Source organism: Rhinoderma darwinii, chromosome 7 (assembly GCF_050947455.1).
Source record: "Rhinoderma darwinii isolate aRhiDar2 chromosome 7, aRhiDar2.hap1, whole genome shotgun sequence".
Taxonomy (NCBI): domain Eukaryota; kingdom Metazoa; phylum Chordata; class Amphibia; order Anura; family Rhinodermatidae; genus Rhinoderma; species Rhinoderma darwinii.
This window is the reverse complement of record NC_134693.1, coordinates 119,527,273-119,550,015: the sequence shown is the minus strand read 5'-3', so window position 1 is coordinate 119,550,015 and position 22,743 is coordinate 119,527,273. Positions and strand designations below refer to the sequence as shown.

The 22,743-nt window shown below is 36.0% G+C and overlaps 1 protein-coding gene across 2 annotated transcripts in view; it reads right to left on the bottom strand.

Moving 5' to 3' along the window:
- Positions 1-22,743, bottom strand: part of CACNA2D3 (calcium voltage-gated channel auxiliary subunit alpha2delta 3) — a 753,617-nt gene that overhangs the window by 281,279 nt on the left and 449,595 nt on the right. For both annotated transcript variants that reach the window (XM_075833901.1, XM_075833902.1), the window contains exon 13: positions 15,524-15,657. In XM_075833901.1, coding sequence (XP_075690016.1) covers positions 15,524-15,657 — 134 coding nt within the window. The remainder of the gene's footprint in view (positions 1-15,523; positions 15,658-22,743) is intronic.

The following is a 22,743-nucleotide window of genomic DNA, read 5'->3' as shown; positions in this document are numbered from 1 at the left end:
TTGATGGAGTTTTTATAGCAGTGTTTGGCTCAGTTTTTGGAGCCAATGCCAAAAGTGGATCCAAATGAATGGAAAGGTATAAAGAAAAGACTGATGTATCTACTTTGTTTTGTGTCCACTTTGTGTCCATGTGTTTGGTTTAAAAAACTGGGTTAATAACTGACGCAAAAACTGTATCAAAATTGTGTGTGTAATCCTGGCCTTAAAAGTCTGTCCAGGCAGCAGATTTGCTGTAGAAAATCAGTTTGATGCATCAAAATGGGATCATTTCAGTAGCATGTGCATAGATTTCTGCAAGCCCCATTCAGCTAAATAGGACAGTCACAAAAATTTCTGCAAGAAATTTGTGAACATACAATTAAAAACTATGTACACCTTTGAAAGGAATTTTCTTTTTTAATAAAAAGGTCAATCAGTGTGTTTGGTGCAACTTTATAGTTAGTTTTTATTAAAAATTATTTTTACTTTTTCAGATACAGCTGCGCTATATTCTCTATACAGAGTAGCTGTGTTGTTCACCGAGACCTGTATCCGTCCGTTTCGCAGGACTGACGGGATCAGTGACAGCGCGTCCTGCGTGTCACTGACACGCAGGATCCACCTGTAATCTATCACATCTAAGTTCTGAACTTAGATGTGATTATTAACAATCTCGATCCTGCGTATCAGAGACAAGCAGGACCTACTTTCACTGAACCCGTCAGTCCTGCGAAACGGACGGATAGAGGTTTTAGTGTAAGATACAGCTGCTCTGTATACAGAATACAAAGCAGCTGTATCTCAAAAAGGAAAAATAATTTTTAATAAAAACAAATTATAATGTTGCACCAAACACACTGATTGACCTTTTTATTTAAAAAAAAAAAAATAGATAAATAATCCCTTTCAAAGGTGTACACAGTCTTAAAAAGAAATAAAATCACTTGGAAACACAGTGTTCCCTTCATGTCACAGGCAGAGGTATAGATACAGAAAAAGCAGCTTTGTAGTGTGAGGACTCCACCAAAAAGCGTCCAATACCTCAGCCTCCTGGATCAATGTGGGTATAATATGGGGGATAAGGAATATTGTGGTTAAAGTGTAACTAAACCTTCAACAAACTTCTGACATGTCATAGTGACATGTCAGAAGTTTTGATTGGTGGGGGTCCGAGCACTGAGACCAACACCGATCACTAAAACGAAGCAACAGAAGCACCCGAGTGAGCGCTGAGACAATTTGTTTCTGTTCGGCTTTTTTCGGAAAGCCGATGTGGCGGTGTACGGGCTCATAGACTTTCTATTGAGTTCGTGCACCGCTACATCGGTTTGTGACTCAATTTTTACAAGTTTTTTTCTCGTCTAGAGAAATCGGACATAAAAACTTCTGTATACCTCCATATGAAATTTAAATAATACAGGATACTGTAGGGCCCCATAGAAGTTTTTGTGCTTGCAGGTTATAGTTGTATGGAGTCATGATCCCCTAAGTTCACATACATATTTCTTCTTCTGCGCCTCTCAGGGGTAGGAAGGAGTATTGGGAAGTTGGTTTTGTAGGGCTGATAATGCAGTTATACATTATTTACATGTTTGGGACCATTTATATGAAATACATAAACAGTATAAAGAATACATTTGTACCCTGTGAGTATATACACATGGTTTGGTAATGGTGGAAATTATTTCTATACATTACAAGTGATATATCGGTAACAGGAGATTTTGAACCATTTTTTCATTGGATCTTCCAATTCAGCTCTTTGATTTCTAATATTAAATTGTACATTTAGATAATCATTACAATAGTTACATAATATTATGGAGTTGCCTTTCATGCAGTTTCCCGATTATTCCCTTAAAAAAGTTCAAAAATTAATAATGAGCCATTTAAGTAAAATATAGCAAAAATTAGACTAGATCTGAAATCCCAAAAGTATTCAACCAAGTAACAAATAAAGTGAACCTGTAGTTGTATATAACATGAAACACAGCAGCAGTACAGTGTATATATGATCTCAAGGATTCTCTTTATATTTACATATTTTCTCATGCACTTATCAAACTTTCATTGGCTTCTTTCACAACTATGGGGAAGAATCTTTATGCACTTGATCAGACGGTCTGAAAGGACTTAAAGGGATATTCCAGAGACAAACATTTATCACCTATCCACTAAATAGGTGACACATCTCAGATCAGGTCTTATTGTTCAGACCCCCAGCGATTGCTATTACCAGGGCCCCGATCCCCCTCAGCATCACGACCGTGGAAAAGAGGAGTATAAATGGAGTGCTGGTCAAGCATGTGCGCTGCTGCTCCACCATTCTAACACTATGGGATCTGCACTCTGCTGTAGAGTTTGAATGTAGCGGCAGAGCTTACGCTTGACCACTGCTTAATTTAAAGGGTAATTAACGTTTGACAAACTTCTGACATCTCATAGTGACATGTCAGAAGTTTTTATTGGTGGGGTCCGAGCACTGAGACCCCCACTGATCGCTAAAACGAAGTGGCAGAAGCGCTCGGGTGAGCGCTCAGCCGCTTAGTTTCTAATCGGCTTTTTCCGGAAAGCCGACGTATCAGAGTACGGGCTCATAGACTTTCTATTGAGCCCATACTCCGATACATTGATTTCTGGAAGAAGCCGAACAGTCACGTAGTGACTGAGCGCTCACTGAGCGCTTCTGCCGCTTCGTTTTAGTGATTGGTGGGGGTCTCTGGGCTCGGACTCCCACCAATCAAAACTTCTGACATGTCACTATGACATGTCGGAAGTTTGTCAAATGTTTAGTTGCCCTTTAAACTCCTCTGTGCGGCAATTGTGTGTGTGAGAGGTAGGAGTTCCCTGATCTAGTGATTGATGGGTGTCCTAGAGTCCCCACCGATCTAACATTTATTACCTATGCAGTGGATAAGTGATGAATGTGTTTGACTGGAATACCCCTTTAAACTACAGCTTTATTTATTTCATAAGAAAAATAAGGTGGAGATCTTCTTTTACATACAGTGCCTTCTATCCTGTTGACTTGCTTGTTTCCCGGTCTAAAAAAATTAGACATGGTATTTGTTTCCTAATTTCTTTCTATTCACGACAAATTTTTTTGTCAGCCGAGATCACAAGCAAATGAGTCGATTGACCCCTTGAATAGTTTAGTTCATACCAATGACTGGGAAGCACCAAATATATATATATATATTTTTTTTTAAGTATATACAATATTTGGGAGCGGTTGTTGAAAACGAAATTATTTTTCACTTTATTTGCAGAGGATACCCCTATTTCGCTAAACGTTATTACTGTCAGCAAAACGCACCCAGTGATTGCCATCGGTCATTGTCTGTGAACTTATGAATGCACTGAGGGATACATCTACAAAAGATTTACAATCTGATCCTTAAATTCCATCATATTAACACACTCCAGATGTCCATGTCTCATCATCTGAAGTTGACCCTTCAGTTACCAGCAATGAGCCAAGTGCTTGTGAGAAGTAAAGAAAAAGTCTCCAGGACAGAACTGTCAAGCAAGTGTCTTTGAGGCTTTCATTACTGCCTCTTCTTATTTTTAGGTGTGTGGTGCACATATGTATATATCAATATAAACTACGATCTAAAATACTGTTAACACTAAGGCTATGTTCACACTACCATTGTCTCCTGTTTAGGTCTCTTCCGTCAGAGGAAGAGATGACCGGAACTCCAAACGGAAAGCATCGCTTCTGTTTGAATTACCATTAATTTCAATGGTAATTTTTTGGTTTCAGTTGGATTCCGTTTGCCTCCGTTCCGCTAGGTTTCTGTTTGCAGTCTGCAGCACTTTTGCTTCAGTGAAAAAAAAACGGAAACCTAGTGAACGGAGGTCAACGGAATCCAACTGAAGCGACCTAAACGGGGGACAATGGTGGTGTGAACTTAGCCTTAGTATTAGACTCGACTGTATTTTTAATCGGACCGTAATTACTGACCCATTCATTTCTATTGGCCACAGACACCTTTCCGTATTTTTACGGATATATGTCCGTGCTGAAAAAATGATAGAACCGGTCCTATTCTTGTCCGTAATTACGGTACGGACTCTCCCATAGAACCCTATGGGCGCTTCCGTAAATATTGACGGCTATGGATGTGCATCCGTAAAACCTCCGTGTTGCTATGCAACATGCTGGTGACATCATTAGCAGCCTCCCTCTTTTTTATGGATCCGTATATACGGATCAAATACTGATGCACTATGGACCGTATTTGCGGATAACGTTTACGGCCAGTATTTACAGATAGATGAAAATATGGTCGTGTGCTTGGGGCCCAAGTAGGTAGTCATTATTATTAGTAGTAGTACTTTTTAATTTACAAGCAGAATTGTTTTATAAAAGCATTTCCCATAAACTGCAAACTAAAAAAATTACTTTAAAATGTAAATTATTAACATCAGTTTTTTGGAGCATCCAAAGTAAAAAAAAAAAATCATATGTCCATTAATATTAACCGGGGGAAGGGAGAGGACATGGATGTTAGGAAGGGGGGAGTAAAATTAGTTGGATGTCAAAACTACGGGAAGCTAAACACATCACATCTGAATGAAAAGTTTACACAACTCTAGCCACAAGTCAAATGCTCACACGTGACCATCCATTACAACTGCGGAATCACTAGATTGAAAGCCATCCAGAATTGTCCCAATCAAGAGAGTCACATATGACCCATCTAAGATCCACATGGGCCACCAGTTTGACACCACAGGCCTTAAAAATAAGTTTCAGTGAGGTCATTGAAAAAAAAAAAAATGATGATGGTATAAGAGTTACTAATGAAAATAATTATAAATATATAAAATATAATATTAAATATATAATTAGTAACAAAAACAGTTGATAGCGATTGACTATTATGTAAGCGCAGAATACAGAGAAGACATCTCTGAGGTATAATACACGTGGCAGTAATTTTCTCCATGCCACTGAAATACTTGGTAAAGTCACATATGGAGATAAAGCGCATTACCTTGAATTGTGAACGTCAAAGGGGATTTTCCGGAACCAATTCATACAAGCTAGTTAAAATAAATATATTAAACAAAAGCTTTTATTAATGTACTTGCGTTTCATTAGATGTTTCTAACGGCATATCTCATATACGAGCACGTGATGCGTCCCTAAGCCGAAATCCCAACTTCCGCCGCAGCCCCGTACGTGAGCTGTAACTTCCTTTTTCCGGCAGTCTGAATATACAGTCACGTCATTAATGACATAACTGTACAGTGTGGGAAAGGGTTGGACTGGATACTCTTAATCCTCCTCCTATGAGCATGCGTGGTTGATACAGCGTACACCACGCATGCTATATTCTCTGTTAGCCCAGCATCTGTGTGTCTTTTCCTTCTGTGAGTTCCCATTGGGCATGCACCAGTTCTAAGCGCTTTTGGGAAGAGAGACGAATTGCTTTGATGCAGGAGTAATAAGATGGAGATAGGAGGTGAAGTGGTCGTCAAATATATATATGAAGGAGGGGTTTGGCGAGGATCTGGAGCGGGGTGATTCTTCTTTGGGATTTGGAGTCTTTGATTAGAACAGGAAATTCCGGGCACAGCAAAATAGAGATGTAAACAAAGTGCAGAAAAAACGCAGCACAAGTAGAAAGCAGATTTTTTGCGATCGAAACAGGTGGGCAACATTGGTTCAACATAACTAACAGGTATACAACTTTTTAAAATTTTAAAAATGATATTGGAAAACCCCTTTAATTAGCAGTTTCTGGAGATTACATAATTTATTAAAAGAAAAAAACATTCTACCAAATAAAATATAATATCATAATCTACAGAGTAGATGTTCTCTCTAGCTGGCCTTTGTAATACTGTAGGAAAGGTTTTTATATAATTTTCTTGTTCGTAACTTCAATAAATCAGTCAATTAATTTTAAAAAAATCAAGATTTCAATTGGAAAAAGTCAAATAAAAACTTAAGTTATATTTGAATACACAATAAATAATAATAAAAAACACTATATGTATGATTATTAGCACATTAACCAAACTAGGGTTCCTTAAATGAATTAAAATGAGCTGCAATACCATATACAACCTAAGGACAAGGGTGGCGCTATTTCTATAAAAAAAAAAAGCAGATATGTTTTTCTATTATACCATATTCTATAGAGCAGATGCTCTCTCTGTCTGGCTTTTTAATACTTTAGGAAATGCGTTTATTTACTTTTCTTATTGGTAACTTTAATAAATCAGTCGGTTTAAAAAAAAAATCAAGATTTAAAATTGAAAAAGTTAAATAAAAACTTAAATTATATTTGAATGCACAATAAATAAACAAACAAAAAAAACTATATGTATGACTATGACCCCTTTTAGGTGAATAAAAATGAGCCGCAGTACCATACACAACCCAAGGACATAAGTGGCACTGTTTCAATAAAAAAAAAAAAAAGCAGACCTATTTTTTTATTCTTCTTTAAATACTTTGTTATTTTAAGGCCATTTGTTTGGTAAAGAATAAAAGTCAATTTTTCCAATGAGTTTTATCAGAGGAATGTACTCAACGTGTTGTGAGGACAAGAAATCTGATGTCCAAGATTAAAGATAGACATTTCTATCTGTTAACTGAAGGCTATTAAGAAGAGGCGCAGGGGATATGTTCTGAAAGACCCATGCTAACAATTATCAGCATTGCCTACAGGGACAACGTAATCAGTATCATATTTTGCCAAGGAATGATTTAAAACAAAAGTTCTTGGACATTTTTCTTATACAACCAAATGGAAAGAGCTAATGAGGAATGAAAAGTTAGTATCTTTAACTCCTTCTCTCTCACCCACACGCTAGGTCAGGAAGCAACACACCCAGAATACAAGAGGTCTCCACTTTTAGACAATCCAAGGCGCACATCCTTAAGGCCCCATGCACACGACCGTAAAAAAAACTCTGTAATTGCGGACCGCAGTACTGTCCGCAATTACGGACCCGCCGGGTTCTATTGGCCACGGACACCTTTCCGTATCGCTACGGAAGGATGTCCGTGCCGTAGAACCGTGTCGGGAATTATAGAGCATGTCCTACTTTTAGAGTTTTACGGCCCGTGCTCCCATACTTTGTATGGGAGCACGGCACGAAAATGCGTCTCGCAATCGCAGGCCGTGATTACGGGCACGGCCGTGTTCATGAGGCCTTAAGGACATGTTTTCCTATTGAGATAAATGTCCCCCCTTTTAACCTAAATCTTATTAGCATTGCAATAGTATTTCTGAGATGTGCATTCACAATAGACACCACTATGTTCTACATCCACATGCCCATGGTGACTAATGAGAAATTCCCCCATATGTCTACTTTTAGAAAGCTCCCAGTGATAATGCAACTAAATATAATATTTATAGTGGCTCCAAAACAGCGCTTCACTTTAAGTTGGACCATAGATCTCAATGACAGGCTGTTATGTCATGCTTTCTCTTCAGAAGAGTTTATGAGCCAATATCAGCTGATGTTCCCGTGTGGCCATTGAATTTACTTCTCTAACATATGAGTATTTAAAGGGGAGCTCCAGAATATAAAAAATTACCATTGGTATTATTCTTCATGAGTTCTTTAGATTTCATAATAAGAAACCTACTAAAGCACTTTGTCTGCTATTTAGAACCCAAATAAGTTAAGGTGGTCGCCTAGCAACAGTCCCAAGCCCAACAGGTGACTACACAGGATCTCCAGAGCAAACAAAGGAAATTGTTATAAGACAAATTCAACTCTGTGCAACCATGATAAAATCTTAATTGTAATCTTGATGACTTTAAGGGTATGTGCACACGGTAGCAGGCTTTTACGTCTGAAAAGACAGCCCATTTTCAGGAGAAAACAGCTGCCTCGTTTCAGACGTAAATGCTGCTCCTCGTATTATGCGAGGCGTCTCTGACAGCCGTAAATTTTGAGCTGTACTTCATTGAGTTCAATGAAGAACGGCTCAAATTACGTCTGAAAGAAGTGTCCTGCACTTCTTTTGACGAGGCTGTATTTTTACGCGTCGTCGTTTGACAGCTGTCAAACGACGACGCGTAAATTACAGGTCGTCTGCACAGTACGTTGGCAAACCCATTCAGATGAATGGGCAGATGTTTGCCGACGTATTGTAGCCCTATTTTCAGACGTAAAACGAGGCATAATACGCCTCGTTTACGTCTGAAAATAGGTCGTGTGAACCCAGCCTTATTATGAAATAATATTTTTGTAGGCTCTACTTATACAAGGTGTAAAGGTCCTCTTACCTGGCCCAATTTGGGCCGTGAAAACAAATGCTGATCAATGAGACAGCTCGTTGATCAGCGCTCGTTTGCTCCTTTTACAAGGAGCAATGATCGGCAATGTATAGGGGTGAGCGATCGTTACTACGATCGTTCGCCCCCATACATTTCCATCATATTGTCAGCTCATCTCCCTTATGAACGCCCGTTCCCAATCATTGCCCTGTTACCAGCCGATGAACGTGCAAACACTCATTCATTGGCTGATCGTTGCCCTGTTTACACAGGATAATGATCGGGTACAAGTGCTCATAGGAACGCTCGTTTGCCGGATCATTGGCCCATGTAAAAGGGCCTTTATTCCTTAGAACACAAGCTGTATTATTTATAATAGTAGGGTCTTCTTATGTGGCAGACGGGCTATTAGTCCCAGATGTCACTGCTGCCTCTCTGCCCCCTTATTGTTACGCCTCTGCTCATCAACATTAGGCAGACCGTCTTTGTTGCTGCCAATGGTAGGGTGTGTTGGCCCCTGATCTAAAAATGTGAAACTGACTGTTACTATAATTCAAAGTGTAGAATCACCTTTGGGGACCCCAAAACTTTAATTACATATTAGGTAAGTGAGCAGGGATAGGGATTTGCATATGCTATTCTCTTTTATAGAAATGTAGGTTTACATTTGGTGGGTCAAATGTGAATCTTCACTTTAAAGAAGTATAATAAGAATAGCAAAAAGCCTTTTTTTTCCTTCTCTTCCAGAAATAGCGCTACTCATGTCCAGGGGCTGTGTCTGGTATTGCAGCCCAGCCCCATTCATTTTTAGAAGAGTGGCACTTTTTGCGGTAGAAAAAAAAAAAAAAGCAGTCCTTTTTTTTAATCTCATAAAACTCCATAAAACAACCATATAAATTAAAAGAATATTATAGTCTTAATGGAAGACTGTAAAGGTTTTCATTTAAATATGTTATTATTGTTATTAAGATTACATATATAGGGCCGTATTCTTCCATGGTGCTATATATTATTTAAAAAAAAAAACATACAATTAATACAGCGTGTAATTTAGTGTCACACTACAAATGCAAATTCATTTTAGCCCTGCCCGTATGAGCTTACAATCTATATCTAAAACGCTAATACAGATGGAAGATGACAGTTGATTTTCTATATGACCTTAGGTTTAGCCTTGGGGTCAACCTGTTGAATAGTTTTTACCACAATGTCCAGATGACAGGTAAACATACACTACCGTTCAAAAGTTTAGGGTCACTTAGAAATTTCCTTATTTTTGAAAGAAAAGCACAGTTTTTTTCAATAAAGATAACATTAAATTAATCAGAAATACACTCTATACATTGTTAATGTGCTAAATGACTATTCTAGCTGCAAACGTCTGGTTTTTAATACAATATCTACATAGGTGTATAGAGGCCCATTTCCAGAAACCATCACTCCAGTGTTCTAATGGTACATTGTGTTTGCTAACTGTGTTAGAAGGCTAATGGATGATTAGAAAACACTTGAAAACCCTTGTGCAATTATGTTAGCACCGCTGTAAACAGTTTTGCTGTTTAGAGGAGCTGTAAATCTGACCTTCCTTTGAGCTAGTTGAGAATCTGGAGCATTACATTTGTGGGTTCGATTAAACTCTCAAAATGGCTAGAAAAAGAGAGCTTTCATGTGAAACTCGACAGTCTATTCTTGTTCTTAGAAATGAAGGCTATTCCATGCGAGAAATTGCCAAGAAACTGAAGATTTCCTACAACGGTGTGTACTACTCCCTTCAGAGGACAGCACAAACAGGCTCTAACCAGAGTAGAAAGAGAAGTGGGAGGCCCCGCTGCACAACTGAGCAACAAGACAAGTACATTAGAGTCTCTAGTTTGAGAAATAGACACATCACAGGTGCTCAACTGGCAACTTCATTAAATAGTACCCGCAAAACGCCAGTGTCAACGTCTACAGTGAAGAGGCGACTCCGGGATGCTGGCCTTCAGGGCAGAGTGGCAAGGAAAAAGCCATATCTGAGACTGGCTAATAAAAGGAAAAGATTAATACGGGCAAAAGCACACAGACATTGGACAGAGGATGATTGGAAAAAAGTGTTATGGACAGACTAATCAAAGTTTGAGGTGTTTGGATCACACAGAAGAATATTTGTTAGACGCAGAACAACTGAAAAGATGCTGGAAGAGTGCCTGACGCCATCTGTCAAGCATGGTGGAGGTAATGTGATGGTCTAGGGTTGCTTTGGTGCTGGTAAAGTGAGAAATTTGTACAAGGTAAAAGGGATTTTGAATAAGGAAGGCTATCCCTCCATTTTGCAACGCCATGCCATACCCTGTGGACAGCGCTTGATTGGAGCCAATTTCATCCTACAACAGGACAATGACCCAAAGCACACCTCCAAATTATGCAAGAACTATTTAGGGAAGAAGCAGGCAGCTGGTATTCTATCTGTAATGGAGTGGCCAGCGCAGTCACCAGATCTCAACCCCATAGAGCTGTTGTGGGAGCAGCTTGACCGTATGGTACACAAGAAGTGCCCATCAAGCCAATCCAACTTGTGGGAGGGGCTTCTGGAAGCATGGGGTGAAATTTCTCCCGATTACCTCAGCAAATTAACAGCTAGAATGCCAAAGGTCTGCAATGCTGTAATTGCTGCAAATGGAGCATTCTTTGACAAAAGCAAAGTTTGAAGGAGAAAATTATTATTTAAAATAAAAATCATTATTTCTAACCTTGTCAATGTCTTGACTATATTTTCTAGTCATATTGCAACTCATTTGATAAATATAAGTGTGAGTTTTCATGGAAAACACAAATTGTCTGGGTGACCCCAAACTTTTGAACAGTAGTGTATGTTCACCACTATTGCACACCGCTTGTACATAAACATCAATTCCTTTAGGCTCTGTTCACACCTCATGTTTCCTTTCCGGCAGAGGTATAGTCGTAAGATATCCCCAACGTTTACCTCCGATGTAAAGCTGTGTGGTTTGCTACTGTATAGGCATACTGTGCCATACATCACCAGTAGGCTCCCCTGTACCGCTTGTATTAATTTTTTTGTACTGCATGTGTCTGTATAGGAAAGTGCAGTAGACTACGCTTTCCTATATAGTAAAAAAAAAAAAAAGATATGCCGACACATACCGTCCCAGCATTTGGCAAAAATACATTCTTTTGTCATAGGCTGGGCACGTGAGCCCCTATGGACACATTTGGCTTGTCCAACTAGGCAGGATGGTGTCAGTGCAATGGGGTGGAGGCGTCCTATGATGGCTGCTTGAAATTTAATCAAACTATATGGAATTATAAGATGTAAAGTATGGAGTTACAGACATGTCATGTCCCAGCATCTCATCCTCCAGAGATCATCCCTCCACCAAATTAACTGATTTCCAGAACTGTTTTGCTCTGTTGATATTTGTGTAAGGGCCTGTTCACATCAGTGTTGGCTTTCCGTTCCGGGGTTCCGTCGGAGGTTTCCGTCGGGTGAACCCCGCAACGGAAAGCCAACGCTGATGTGAACAGGCCCTAAGTCTTAGCTGGAATCATTGCATTCGATTTAAGATTTTATAGAACCTCCGTGATCCATCAATAAGTATTGGCTGCATAATCTTACAGACAGTAGCCACTAAACAACTGGTAAAGAAAATCCAATCATACACTAGATATGTTACATTCATTAGTTATCGTAAGCTTCAAACAAGTCTTAATGGTTTATTTTAATATATAAAATCTTCATTCTGTCCTAAACTTCCATAGCTCAAATGTTGCATGTTGTAGGTAATAACATACTTACCATAGTGTCATAGGGTGAGCTATGTCTTGTAGTGGGCCTTTCAGGGCCCCCTTCTCACCTCTTCCGGGTTGATAGATATATAGATATGATGTAGGTAGATGATAGATAGATAGATAGATAGATAGATAGATAGATAGATAGATAGATAGATAGATAGATAGATAGATAGATAGATAGATAGATAGATAGATAGATAGATAGATATGTGATAGATAGATAGATAGATAGATAGATAGATAGATAGATAGATAGATAGATAGATAGATAGATAGATAGATAGATAGATAGATAGATAGATAGATGATAGATAGATAGATAGATAGATAGATAGATAGATAGATAGATAGATAGATAGATAGATAGATAGATAGAGGCGCACAAACCATCTTTGCAGGTGCGGCCTAGTAGGGACAAGGATAAGCTATTTCAAAAGACATAAGGGGGGTAACCTATGCTACAATATTTGACAGCACGAGTCCATATACTGTTCATCCACAGGGCCTTCTGCTTTCCGTGTGTCTGCCTTTAGTAATAGATATGAGATAGATAGATAGATAGATAGATAGATAGATAGATAGATAGATAGATAGATAGATAGATAGATAGATAGATAGATAGATAGATAGATATGAGATAGATAGATAGATATGAGAAAGATAGACAAAAAAACCCTGGATCAATCTGCGAGCTGTTATTTGTATGAAAGCAGAACACCCTATAAGAGGGAAACTACAGTATGAGGAATTTTAATCAAGCCTATCACAGCCTGTAATGTATTTCTCTTTGATGGCCTCAGTTGATACATTGCTTCTCCAAATCGCAGTAATGCATCATCAAGAGTGATGAAAGAACCCACAAAAAACTCTTTCTTTCCAAGATGATTACTCTAAAATATGTAAAATTGCCATTTGGCAACAATGGAATAAAATTGCTACATTACATCGAGGTTGAACTCTCTACAATATGTTGGAGCCATTTAGAAAAGTGAGGACAGCATGAACGATAGTCTGAGCTTAAGAAAAAAAAAACTAACAAGCTGTGTATTAGGAGAGATTTCCAAAAGCAACTCAGGATAAAAGACAAATCTGACCTCCTCTTTAGTTCAAACATTAAAATAGCAAACCCATAAGTTCTGCTGTGGTGGGAGCGTCTCATCGATGATCTAAACTTTGTCTATGGTGGCCAAAGAGTTAATTATTCAACTAAAGATTACCAAGAGAGGTCTAACTTAAAGCTCTTGGGCAGCCATTCAAAATCTGTAATCGCCTACTATATATTTATAATACTAATGTCTTCTTATGTGGCAGAGGGTACTTTGGGCCCCCTCAGGTACCAGGCGCCGGGAGTGACTGTTACCTCTGCACCCCCTTATAGCTACACTCCTGATTTATAATTGTTACAGCTATGGCATTAAAATAATTCCAAACTATTTGTTTTAGGCCATGGGCATGAAGTCTGTATGGTATCATAGGGTAGCCTCTAAAATTCTGTTCTATGGAGCCATTGGCACCCTGTGTATCACCGTACGCAGCTTTCAATAAAGAATATCGTGTAATATGGCATTCAATGGAATATTGTTATTTTCTGTGAGATTCAGTATGGACAGAGAAAATCCTCCCTATTCTATATGAAATTGGAGCCACATTGAGATACAGTAAGGCCCCATAGACTTCTAGGGGGTGTTGAACAGATGTAACGATCTTTATCTTGACTTTTAACGCATTAAATACACATTGTCAAGAAAATGTAACTTTACTTTTTAATGGCTTTTCAATGGATTTTGTTGTGTGATATCATGCTGAAACAAGTTATCAGTCAAGATAAAGTTGGCTACATCTGTATTACGTCTACGTACTGCTCAGAACTTGTACAGAGCCGTAATATGACTATGTTCAGGAGCCATTAATCACTCTTTTCATAGTTTGATTGATTGTTGATGCACCATTTCTAGATCTCTCAACATCTATAAATGCCCAGCTAGTCCACATTCTCAAACAGCACTGCAGAGCTTTACAGTAAATGTTTAGCCGCTCCAGGAAACGGGACGGTTAGAGATAATTTATTATTGTCTCTGCCTCCCAGATCACTAAATACACGATGCTTATTGCAATGTCACTTACTGTATTAGTCCAAGCAATTACGTGAAAAATGACATGATCGCAGGGTGAACTGTGTGGACTACAACTGCAGGCTTTAAGAAGACCATGATCATCTCTGTAATTTAAGAAACAAGACTGACTTTTCCCCTGTAACTAGTGCTGCAATGAAAATACTAATGTAAAAAAAGAAATATAACGTTAAAATGTCACCTTATTGTATGTAAAAATTGCAAAAAGTCAAAACAAAATAGTAAAAAAAGTCTAGAAAAACAAACTACAACAACAACCCAAAATATACTGCTAGCTCAGCCTCAATGACCAAAATTAAAATGATTGTACTGAAAAAGGGAACAATAAAGTTGCAAAAAATAAAAACTTCCATAAAAAATGGTATAAAGATAACATTTTGTTTATCATGAAAAAAAAAAAATGATAAAAAAAAGTTATAGCCGTCACACCTGTGCTAATAAAAATTTCCTTAAAGGGGACACAACAGCTTTTTATAATCTCATGATGCCTAGGACATCAACATCTATGGTGAGATACTGTCTGTGCCATCATAACACCTATGCCATGATTTCACGCAAGAGACGCAAGATAGCACCAAAGTTGCAATTAATTGCATGTGTGACTTATCATGACTTCTAGTATAGTACATACTGCAAACTTGGCGTGAATTCATACTCCCCACTAAAAGCTGTAACAAAAATACAGTAAATCCAAGTGAAAGAGGTTTTCTAACCCTATTCACATGAAGCAGAATAAAATCATGCAAACTATAGTGAATGCAGTAGAAATTTCTAAAACTTTTGCAAATAAAATGTAAAAAAATCTGAAAATATTTTTTATGCCAAGCTTAAAACGAACAACAGCCGTGAATAGAAATACAGTTGGTTAATATAAAAATGGATTCAATATGGCCTCCAGCCGGTTCCTATAAATACAACACACCAGCCGATCAAATGTTATAAACACATTAACACCTTTAGGTTTTGAAAAAAAACAAAAAAAACTCCCATCAATGTAAGAACTGGAATTAAATCTGGAATAAAATTACTTGAACTCAAAGCAGATGTTTCTTCATGTTCATGTATACTTTCCAATAATACAATATTAAAATGAATTCTTTGCTGCCTTGCTCTGCAGCATAATTTTTTTTTATTATATATGTTACACTCAAATTATTACTAATAATAATAATAATATTTTAAGAATAATAATTTGCACATGACTTTACATTTTTGAAAAAATTTGTACAAAAAAATTGGGGAAAAATTCTTATTGGTGTTGAGATTGTCATCAATGACATGATAAATGCTGGATGGCAATACTATTTGTTGTGCCAAGTCAATGCCCTACATATAACCTGTGTAGAAAATACTGATCATACTTACCGTGTTATCTACATATGCTTCTGTCCACACTACATCATGCTCTTGGTCAATAACTTTTGGTCTACTCAAGACATGGAGATATGCCATGACATTCTCTTGAACATCAGCCAGTGTGGATATTTGGGTAAAAAAGCCTGCAGTAAAAACACAAACTATGAATAAAACTAGAATGTAAGATGTCATTAACAATCCTCCAGTCATACATCAATAAAACATGACATCACATAGTGCAACATATAAACAACTAAAGATTTTGTAAGGCTTAAAATTTTTCTTTTCGAAGGACACGCACTTCTATTATTATTATTTTTTAGTTCTCGCTGCTATTAACCCCTTAATGATCAGGCCATTTTAGGTGTTTATGACCAAGGATTATTTTTTGTTTTTTCACGGTCGCTTTCCAAGAGTCGTAACTTTTTTTTTATTCCTCGACATAGCCGTATAAGGGCTTATTTTTTGCGGAACGAGTTGTATTTTGTAATTGCACCATTTTTAGATGCTTATAATATATCGATTAACTTTTATTAAGTGAAAAGTGAAAAAGATTGTACCATAAGTTTTGCTCACCTCATAACCAAGTTGCGTTTTTCCAATGCGTTTTTCAATGCGTTTTGTGTAAAGCTTGATTGATACCTAAATAGGCATAAAAATCCAAGAAGCTGTGGGTGCTCGTAGATCCTCCTGAGCTTAGTCCTGTGTCGACAGCAGGTTGTAGTAACAAAAATAGTGTGTAGGAAAGGCAGATCCAGCACTCAAATGATAAAAAATTCAATTTTATTAGGTCATGTTAAAAGGGATAAAACAACAATCCCGGGACCACGCTTACGCGTTTCAGACCGCTAGGGTCCTTAATCATAGCTTGCTCTAAGCAGATAAAATTCACAAATATATAGTCAAGAAAATCTACCATGTGATTAGTTTGGGCTGGGTTTGAACATTTTAACCCTGTCCAGTCAGTACCAAAACTTATGTCGTAGTTTTCTCTTGGTGTTTGAAATCACAGAATTATACTATGGGAGTAGTGTAAATTCTCACAAATAGCGCATGAATAAATGACTGTCACAAAAGAAGGAAAAAATACATACATTAAGCGAGTGTATATACATCTCTTAGTTACATTTCCTTGACAAAAGCCTGGTATATTAGTGGACTAATTAATTAGGTATCAGGTGTGCATTGACGTCAAACATGATTGTAGGGTGTTTTACTTGTAAGCGGTTACAAAAATGTAGATATATGTTCGTAAATGACAAACTATTGCCATAATGTTTTGCTGTTAAAAATAAAAAAACATCAAACATCAAGAACAATTAACAATCATTATTAGTATGGAGTTAACTTAATAAAAAATGTTATTCTGAAATGAATAAACCTCCTAGTTTTTCAAAAGCAAAGAAACAAAATTAACGCACCTCCATTATGTCTCGATCATTATTTACAGTAATAGGTGCATGATATCTGCTGAGTAAATGAGTATAATACAAATAGAAGAAATGTTAGTATGAAAATGGAATAACTACCGCAGACAGTGGAATTAACCAAGGTGTCGTATATGTGTGTATATGTCCTATTTGTGCGAACTCCATGGTGCTGAATGAACAGCTCCAATTATTCTATTTAAATGTATTTATAAAAGTACTGTTTTTGAAATGAAAGATAAGAGATGGATTTTATTTTAATGAATATGTATAGACATCCTCTTATATGATTTGCTTAAAATGTGATGTAATTAAGAAATGTGGAAATGGCTTTTCTAAATAATAAACAATCATTTTAACTGTGTCGAGGGTGCATTATTACGGTTACAACAGAAGTATGTCATGCAACAGTAACAATTTACAGATATTAGTGATCAATATAATGCAATTTACAGCCATTAGTGATCAATATAATATAAATTAGTGTACCAAGGAACAGAGATTTTTCTCATATTTCGATCAATGGAAATGCATATATAACAATTATTTAGTATTGTTGAACAGAACACTAATCAGATGTATTCTAAATGCTGAGACATGTTTATGATCTGAAATTAAATTGATTTAAACATATTAATTTATTATTTTTAGAGCAATTAGTTCGAGTATTATACATGTCTTTGAATTGCCTGTCACTGCTGTCTCCGTGGTGCTGAAAGGACAGCTCCCCTGTGAGCTTATTAACAGAGGTGCTGACAATAGACGAAAAAACAGCGTGTAATCTAAAAAAGTTTATAGATATTTTTCAACATAATATAGTTTAACTAGAATAAAGTATTGAGTCCATGATGTTAAAAGGAGAGTTTCACTTAATAATTCTTTTGAAACTAAAAAAAAGGGAAAACTGAAACAGTTTGTTATAAATGCATTTTTTGTACGTTGGTTTTTCCTAGTATATTTTAGTTCGACTTGGATATAATATTGATCTAGATAATAAGTTGATAAAGACACTGTTTATAATTTAATTATTAATTTGGAACTTTGGTGAATTTAAAGATATATTTTAAGAAAGATATGTTCCGAGTTATTTTAGTAGATATACATTAAATCATTCCTATAATTCATGCCCTCGGGAAAACGAGTGTCTAGTTTCAAAATCCATAGCGCTTCTCTATTGAGCAAAAGTTTTCTCCAATTTCCCCCTCTTTTTGGACAGTGTACTCTTTCCAAGCCACAAACTTTAAATGCACTAATATTTCCTTGATGTGTCTCTCGGAAATGTTTTGCCGCTCCTGAAATATTGGTTTTATTCAAGTTCTTGATGTCTGCTATATGTTCAGCTATTCTCCTTTTTAAAGGTCTTATAGTGCATCCTACATATTGCGTATTGCAAGTGTTACAAGATATGACATATACCACATATGTAGTGTTACAATTAATGAAAGATTTTATAGGAAAAGAGATTTTAGTTGAAAAGGATGTTAAATTGTTAGAAATCATCATGTATTGACAAATGGTACATCTGGTGCCTCCACATTTACAGGAACCTGTGTATTTTAGCCATGTGTTTGTTTTATCAGAGGTTTTTGGAAAAATGCTAGGTGAAATTTTATTACCTATTGTGGTTGAATTTCTGGCCACAAAGTTACAACCTGTTTTTAGAATTTTCCTGAGATCCTGATCTTTGTCCAAAATAGGTAAATATCGTTTCATAATAGATATTATTTTATTATACTCATTACTGTAAGGAGTGGAGAAAGTTAAAGATTTAGTTTGGTAATTGCGTTTTTTAGGGTTTTTCATTGTGGGACACAATAGTTCGGATCTAGATTTGGCTGTTACTTTATTTTTTGCTTTTTGTAATATTTGTTTGGAATAGCCACGTGTCATGAGTCTATTGTCAATGACATTGCATTCAGCAAGAAAATCAGAACTATGGGTGCAAATTCGTTTTGCACGTGTATATTCTCCTATTGGAAGATTGTTAATGACATGTTTTGGGTGTGCACTCGACGCATGTAAGATTGAATTGCCAGAAGTAGGTTTACGGTATAAACTACTAACAATGTTGGGTTCTGAAGAGTCACCCGTTAATGTGATATCAAGAAAGGATAAAGATGTTAAATTTTTATTATATGTGAACTTAAGATTATCTTCATTATTGTTTATATATATTACAAAGTCCTCAATTTCTCTATATGGACCTGACCAAATGATTAATATATCATCAATAAAACGACCATAGTAGTGTATATTATTTGCAAATAGATTAGAATTATTATAGATGTAACGTTCTTCCCACCAAGTTACATATATATTAGCTAATGACGGGGAAAACTTAGCCCCCATAGAGCATCCCAAACTTTGCAAATAAAAGGAACTATCAAACAAAAAATAATTATGTTTTAATAGATGGAAAGTGACACTAAGAATATACTCTTTAAGATCATCTGAATAGTTGGTGTGTTTTTGTAGTTGACAACATTGTTAGTAGTTTATACCGTAAACCTACTTCTGGCAATTCAATCTTACATGCGTCGAGTGCACACCCAAAACATGTCATTAACAATCTTCCAATAGGAGAATATACACGTGCAAAACGAATTTGCACCCATAGTTCTGATTTTCTTGCTGAATGCAATGTCATTGACAATAGACTCATGACACGTGGCTATTCCAAACAAATATTACAAAAAGCAAAAAATAAAGTAACAGCCAAATCTAGATCCGAACTATTGTGTCCCACAATGAAAAACCCTAAAAAACGCAATTACCAAACTAAATCTTTAACTTTCTCCACTCCTTACAGTAATGAGTATAATAAAATAATATCTATTATGAAACGATATTTACCTATTTTGGACAAAGATCAGGATCTCAGGAAAATTCTAAAAACAGGTTGTAACTTTGTGGCCAGAAATTCAACCACAATAGGTAATAAAATTTCACCTAGCATTTTTCCAAAAACCTCTGATAAAACAAACACATGGCTAAAATACACAGGTTCCTGTAAATGTGGAGGCACCAGATGTACCATTTGTCAATACATGATGATTTCTAACAATTTAACATCCTTTTCAACTAAAATCTCTTTTCCTATAAAATCTTTCATTAATTGTAACACTACATATGTGGTATATGTCATATCTTGTAACACTTGCAATACGCAATATGTAGGATGCACTATAAGACCTTTAAAAAGGAGAATAGCTGAACATATAGCAGACATCAAGAACTTGAATAAAACCAATATTTCAGGAGCGGCAAAACATTTCCGAGAGACACATCAAGGAAATATTAGTGCATTTAAAGTTTGTGGCTTGGAAAGAGTACACTGTCCAAAAAGAGGGGGAAATTGGAGAAAACTTTTGCTCAATAGAGAAGCGCTATGGATTTTGAAACTAGACACTCGTTTTCCCGAGGGCATGAATTATAGGAATGATTTAATGTATATCTACTAAAATAACTCGGAACATATCTTTCTTAAAATATATCTTTAAATTCACCAAAGTTCCAAATTAATAATTAAATTATAAACAGTGTCTTTATCAACTTATTATCTAGATCAATATTATATCCAAGTCGAACTAAAATATACTAGGAAAAACCAACGTACAAAAAATGCATTTATAACAAACTGTTTCAGTTTTCCCTTTTTTTTAGTTTCAAAAGAATTATTAAGTGAAACTCTCCTTTTAACATCATGGACTCAATACTTTATTCTAGTTAAACTATATTATGTTGAAAAATATCTATAAACTTTTTTAGATTACACGCTGTTTTTTCGTCTATTGTCAGCACCTCTGTTAATAAGCTCACAGGGGAGCTGTCCTTTCAGCACCACGGAGACAGCAGTGACAGGCAATTCAAAGACATGTATAATACTCGAACTAATTGCTCTAAAAATAATAAATTAATATGTTTAAATCAATTTAATTTCAGATCATAAACATGTCTCAGCATTTAGAATACATCTGATTAGTGTTCTGTTCAACAATACTAAATAATTGTTATATATGCATTTCCATTGATCGAAATATGAGAAAAATCTCTGTTCCTTGGTACACTAATTTATATTATATTGATCACTAATGGCTGTAAATTGCATTATATTGATCACTAATATCTGTAAATTGTTACTGTTGCATGACATACTTCTGTTGTAACCGTAATAATGCACCCTCGACACAGTTAAAATGATTGTTTATTATTTAGAAAAGCCATTTCCACATTTCTTAATTACATCACATTTTAAGCAAATCATATAAGAGGATGTCTATACATATTCATTAAAATAAAATCCATCTCTTATCTTTCATTTCAAAAACAGTACTTTTATAAATACATTTAAATAGAATAATTGGAGCTGTTCATTCAGCACCATGGAGTTCGCACAAATAGGACATATACACACATATACGACACCTTGGTTAATTCCACTGTCTGCGGTAGTTATTCCATTTTCATACTAACATTTCTTCTATTTGTATTATACTCATTTACTCAGCAGATATCATGCACCTATTACTGTAAATAATGATCGAGACATAATGGAGGTGCGTTAATTTTGTTTCTTTGCTTTTGAAAAACTAGGAGGTTTATTCATTTCAGAATAACATTTTTTATTAAGTTAACTCCATACTAATAATGATTGTTAATTGTTCTTGATGTTTGATGTTTTTTTATTTTTAACAGCAAAACATTATGGCAATAGTTTGTCATTTACGAACATATATCTACATTTTTGTAACCGCTTACAAGTAAAACACCCTACAATCATGTTTGACGTCAATGCACACCTGATACCTAATTAATTAGTCCACTAATATACCAGGCTTTTGTCAAGGAAATGTAACTAAGAGATGTATATACACTCGCTTAATGTATGTATTTTTTCCTTCTTTTGTGACAGTCATTTATTCATGCGCTATTTGTGAGAATTTACACTACTCCCATAGTATAATTCTGTGATTTCAAACACCAAGAGAAAACTACGACATAAGTTTTGGTACTGACTGGACAGGGTTAAAATGTTCAAACCCAGCCCAAACTAATCACATGGTAGATTTTCTTGACTATATATTTGTGAATTTTATCTGCTTAGAGCAAGCTATGATTAAGGACCCTAGCGGTCTGAAACGCGTAAGCGTGGTCCCGGGATTGTTGTTTTATCCCTTTTAACATGACCTAATAAAATTGAATTTTTTATCATTTGAGTGCTGGATCTGCCTTTCCTACACACTATTTTTGTAACTTTTATTAACTTTATTTTAGGAGAGAATTAAAATAAGCAGCTATTCCAGCATTGATTTTCACGTTATAAATTTACGCCGTTTACTATGCAGCGTAAATAACATGTTACCTTTATTCTATGGGTCGCCACGATTACGGGGATATGAAATATGTAAAGGTTTTATATGTTTTCCTACGTTTGCACAATAAAAAGCCTTTTAGAAAAAATTACTTGTTTTTGCATTGCCGAATTCCAAGAGACGTAATTTTTTTATTTTTCCGTCAATGTGGCCGTATGTGGGCTTGATTTTTTCCGGCCAATGTGTAGTTTTCATTAGTACTATTTTGGGGTACATAGGACTTATGGATGAACTTTTATTTAATTTTTTATGGGGGGAATGGAAGAAAAGAGAGAATTTTTCCGTTGCTTTTTGCGTTTTTTTCCGACGCCATTCATCCGGCGGTTCATTAACCCCCTTAGTGACCAGCCCATTTTAGGCACTAATGACCAAGCTATTTTATTCGTTTTTCTATAGTCGCATTCAAAGAGCTATAACTTTTTTATTTTTT